This window comes from Emydura macquarii, unplaced genomic scaffold (assembly GCF_026122565.2).
Source record: "Emydura macquarii macquarii isolate MOO-44397 ecotype Brisbane River unplaced genomic scaffold, CSIRO-AGI_Emac_v2 contig_2747, whole genome shotgun sequence".
NCBI classification, from domain to species: Eukaryota; Metazoa; Chordata; order Testudines; family Chelidae; genus Emydura; species Emydura macquarii.
Window position 1 is genome coordinate 42,788 of NW_027132884.1, and position 1,909 is coordinate 44,696.

Here is a 1,909-nt window from a genome sequence, read left to right on the forward strand (position 1 = left end):
CACCCTACAGGGAACAGATGCCCAGCTGAGTCTCTTTTGCCTGCACCATTTCACTGAGCACAATGCCCCATCATTGGCTGAACTCTGAGCAGCCACTAGTTCAAATCTCCCACCCAGCAGTGGCATCTCAAAAAGGCCCTAACAACAACGGGTAACAGGTTTCAAGACGTCTGTCCGTCTTCACTTCCTCCCCTGGCTGTGACTCTAAAAGCGTGACACACAGCCCAGTGACGCTTCAGTTCAGGCCCAAAAACCAGCTTCTGGCATATCTTTTTTATTTTAACTTAAGGCACCTGGTCAGCTACCATTGTCCTAACATGAATTTCCTGAAAACTTTCCTCAAGGCTCCCTTGACCTCTTTGTTTCTCAGGGTGTAGATGAGGGGATTGACCAGGGGAGTCAGGACCGTGTAGACAACAGAGAGAACTTTCTTGAAGTCTCTCAGAGTGTTGTCTGTGGGGAACGTGTAGGCAATTAGCAGAGTTCCATAATAAATGGTCACCACGATGAGGTGGGAGGAGCAGGTGGAAAAGGCCTTTTGCCTCCCGGTGGTGGAAGGGATTCTCAGGATGGTGGCAATGATGCAGATGTAAGACATCAGGGTCAGTAGGAATGGGACCAGTAATATAATCAAAGAGAGTATTAAGGCCAATATTTCCATCAGCTGAGGATCATTGCAAGAGAGTTTTACAAGGGGGATAAAATCGCAAAGGAAGTGGTCAATGCTATTGGGACCACAGAAAGTTAACTGTGATATCGACAATGCAGATATGCTATTACTGAGGAAGCCACCTGCCCAAGAGATACCTGTCAGCTGGAGGCAAGATCTGCCACTCATACGGGCTTCATAGTGAAGTGGTTTGACTATGGCTAAATACCGATCGTAAGACATCACTGATAGGAGCAGGCATTCTGCAGCTGCCAGAGAACCAAAAAAATAATATTGTATGAAGCAGCCAGTAACAGAAATGGTTCTGTCCCCAGTCAGGAGACTGGCCAGCAGCCTGGGCAGGATGGTGGAGGTGTAGCAAGTCTCCAAGCAGGACAAGTTCCCCAGGAAGAAGTACATGGGCGTGTGAAGATGCTGATCAGCTGCAACTAGCGCCATGATGAGGATGTTTCCAGCCATGGTTGCGATGTGGATCACTAGAAACAGCAGGAAGAGAAGGATTTGCAGTTCAGGAAGGGTCCCAAATCCCAGGAGGATGAATTCTGTGATGAACGTTTCATTTCCCTGTTCTGAATTCCCCATGGGGTGTGTCTACAGGAAAGAAATTCACTCTGTGACATAAAAAACTACATTCACTCTATAATATATCAGCTTTGTTTTCATTATCTACCTCTGCTGACTACCAGAACAATAGCTGTGTGAATTATGGAGACCAGGGGAGGGGAAATGCCATCTCTTGGTCTCTGGAACAGATTTCCTACCTGGGCCACCTACAGGTTCCACAAAAGTCAGTTTCTCTGCAAACACAAGTTGTAACTTGATAGTGGGCACCAACGCATTCAAAGCCTGCATGATGGGGCTCGGGTACAAGAGTAGAGAAATACAGAGGTTGGTTCAAATCGACCTTTCACGTCCTGGTGGATTAAAGCAGAACCATGTCCTTTACAGATTAGAGTTCCTGTGGTGAAATGGGTCAGGATTTTATATTTTACAGCAAGCCTCAATAAAGAAACAAACCAAGCAACTAAGGCTCAGATATGCAATGGCTGGGCAGCCAACTCTAAGTGAATTGCAGTGGACATGCGCCACCTTACTTTATTAAAGCCATTTGAAAATTTTTATCTAATAAATCCCTGTCCTTCTCTAGGACAGTATTTCCTTGTCCTGTGTGTGACACTCTACATAGAGACTCAGCCTTCACTAAAAATGAACACAAACTAAAACTCCAGCTAGAAAGCA

General features: G+C 45.9%; 1 protein-coding gene across 1 annotated transcript; it reads right to left on the bottom strand.

Annotated features, from left to right (window-relative positions):
- Positions 1-301: 301 nt before the first annotated feature.
- Positions 302-1,252, bottom strand: LOC137165108 (olfactory receptor 11A1-like). Its single transcript, XM_067566201.1, has one exon. The coding sequence runs from the start codon at positions 1,250-1,252 to the stop codon at positions 302-304; it is 951 nt and encodes a 316-aa protein (XP_067422302.1).
- Between the last annotated feature and the right edge of the window lie 657 nt (positions 1,253-1,909).

Excerpts from the sequence above, each read along its gene's own strand:
- LOC137165108 (XM_067566201.1), bottom strand. The coding sequence starts at position 1,252 with ATGGGGAATTCAGAACAGGGAAATGAAACGTTCATCACAGAATTCATC.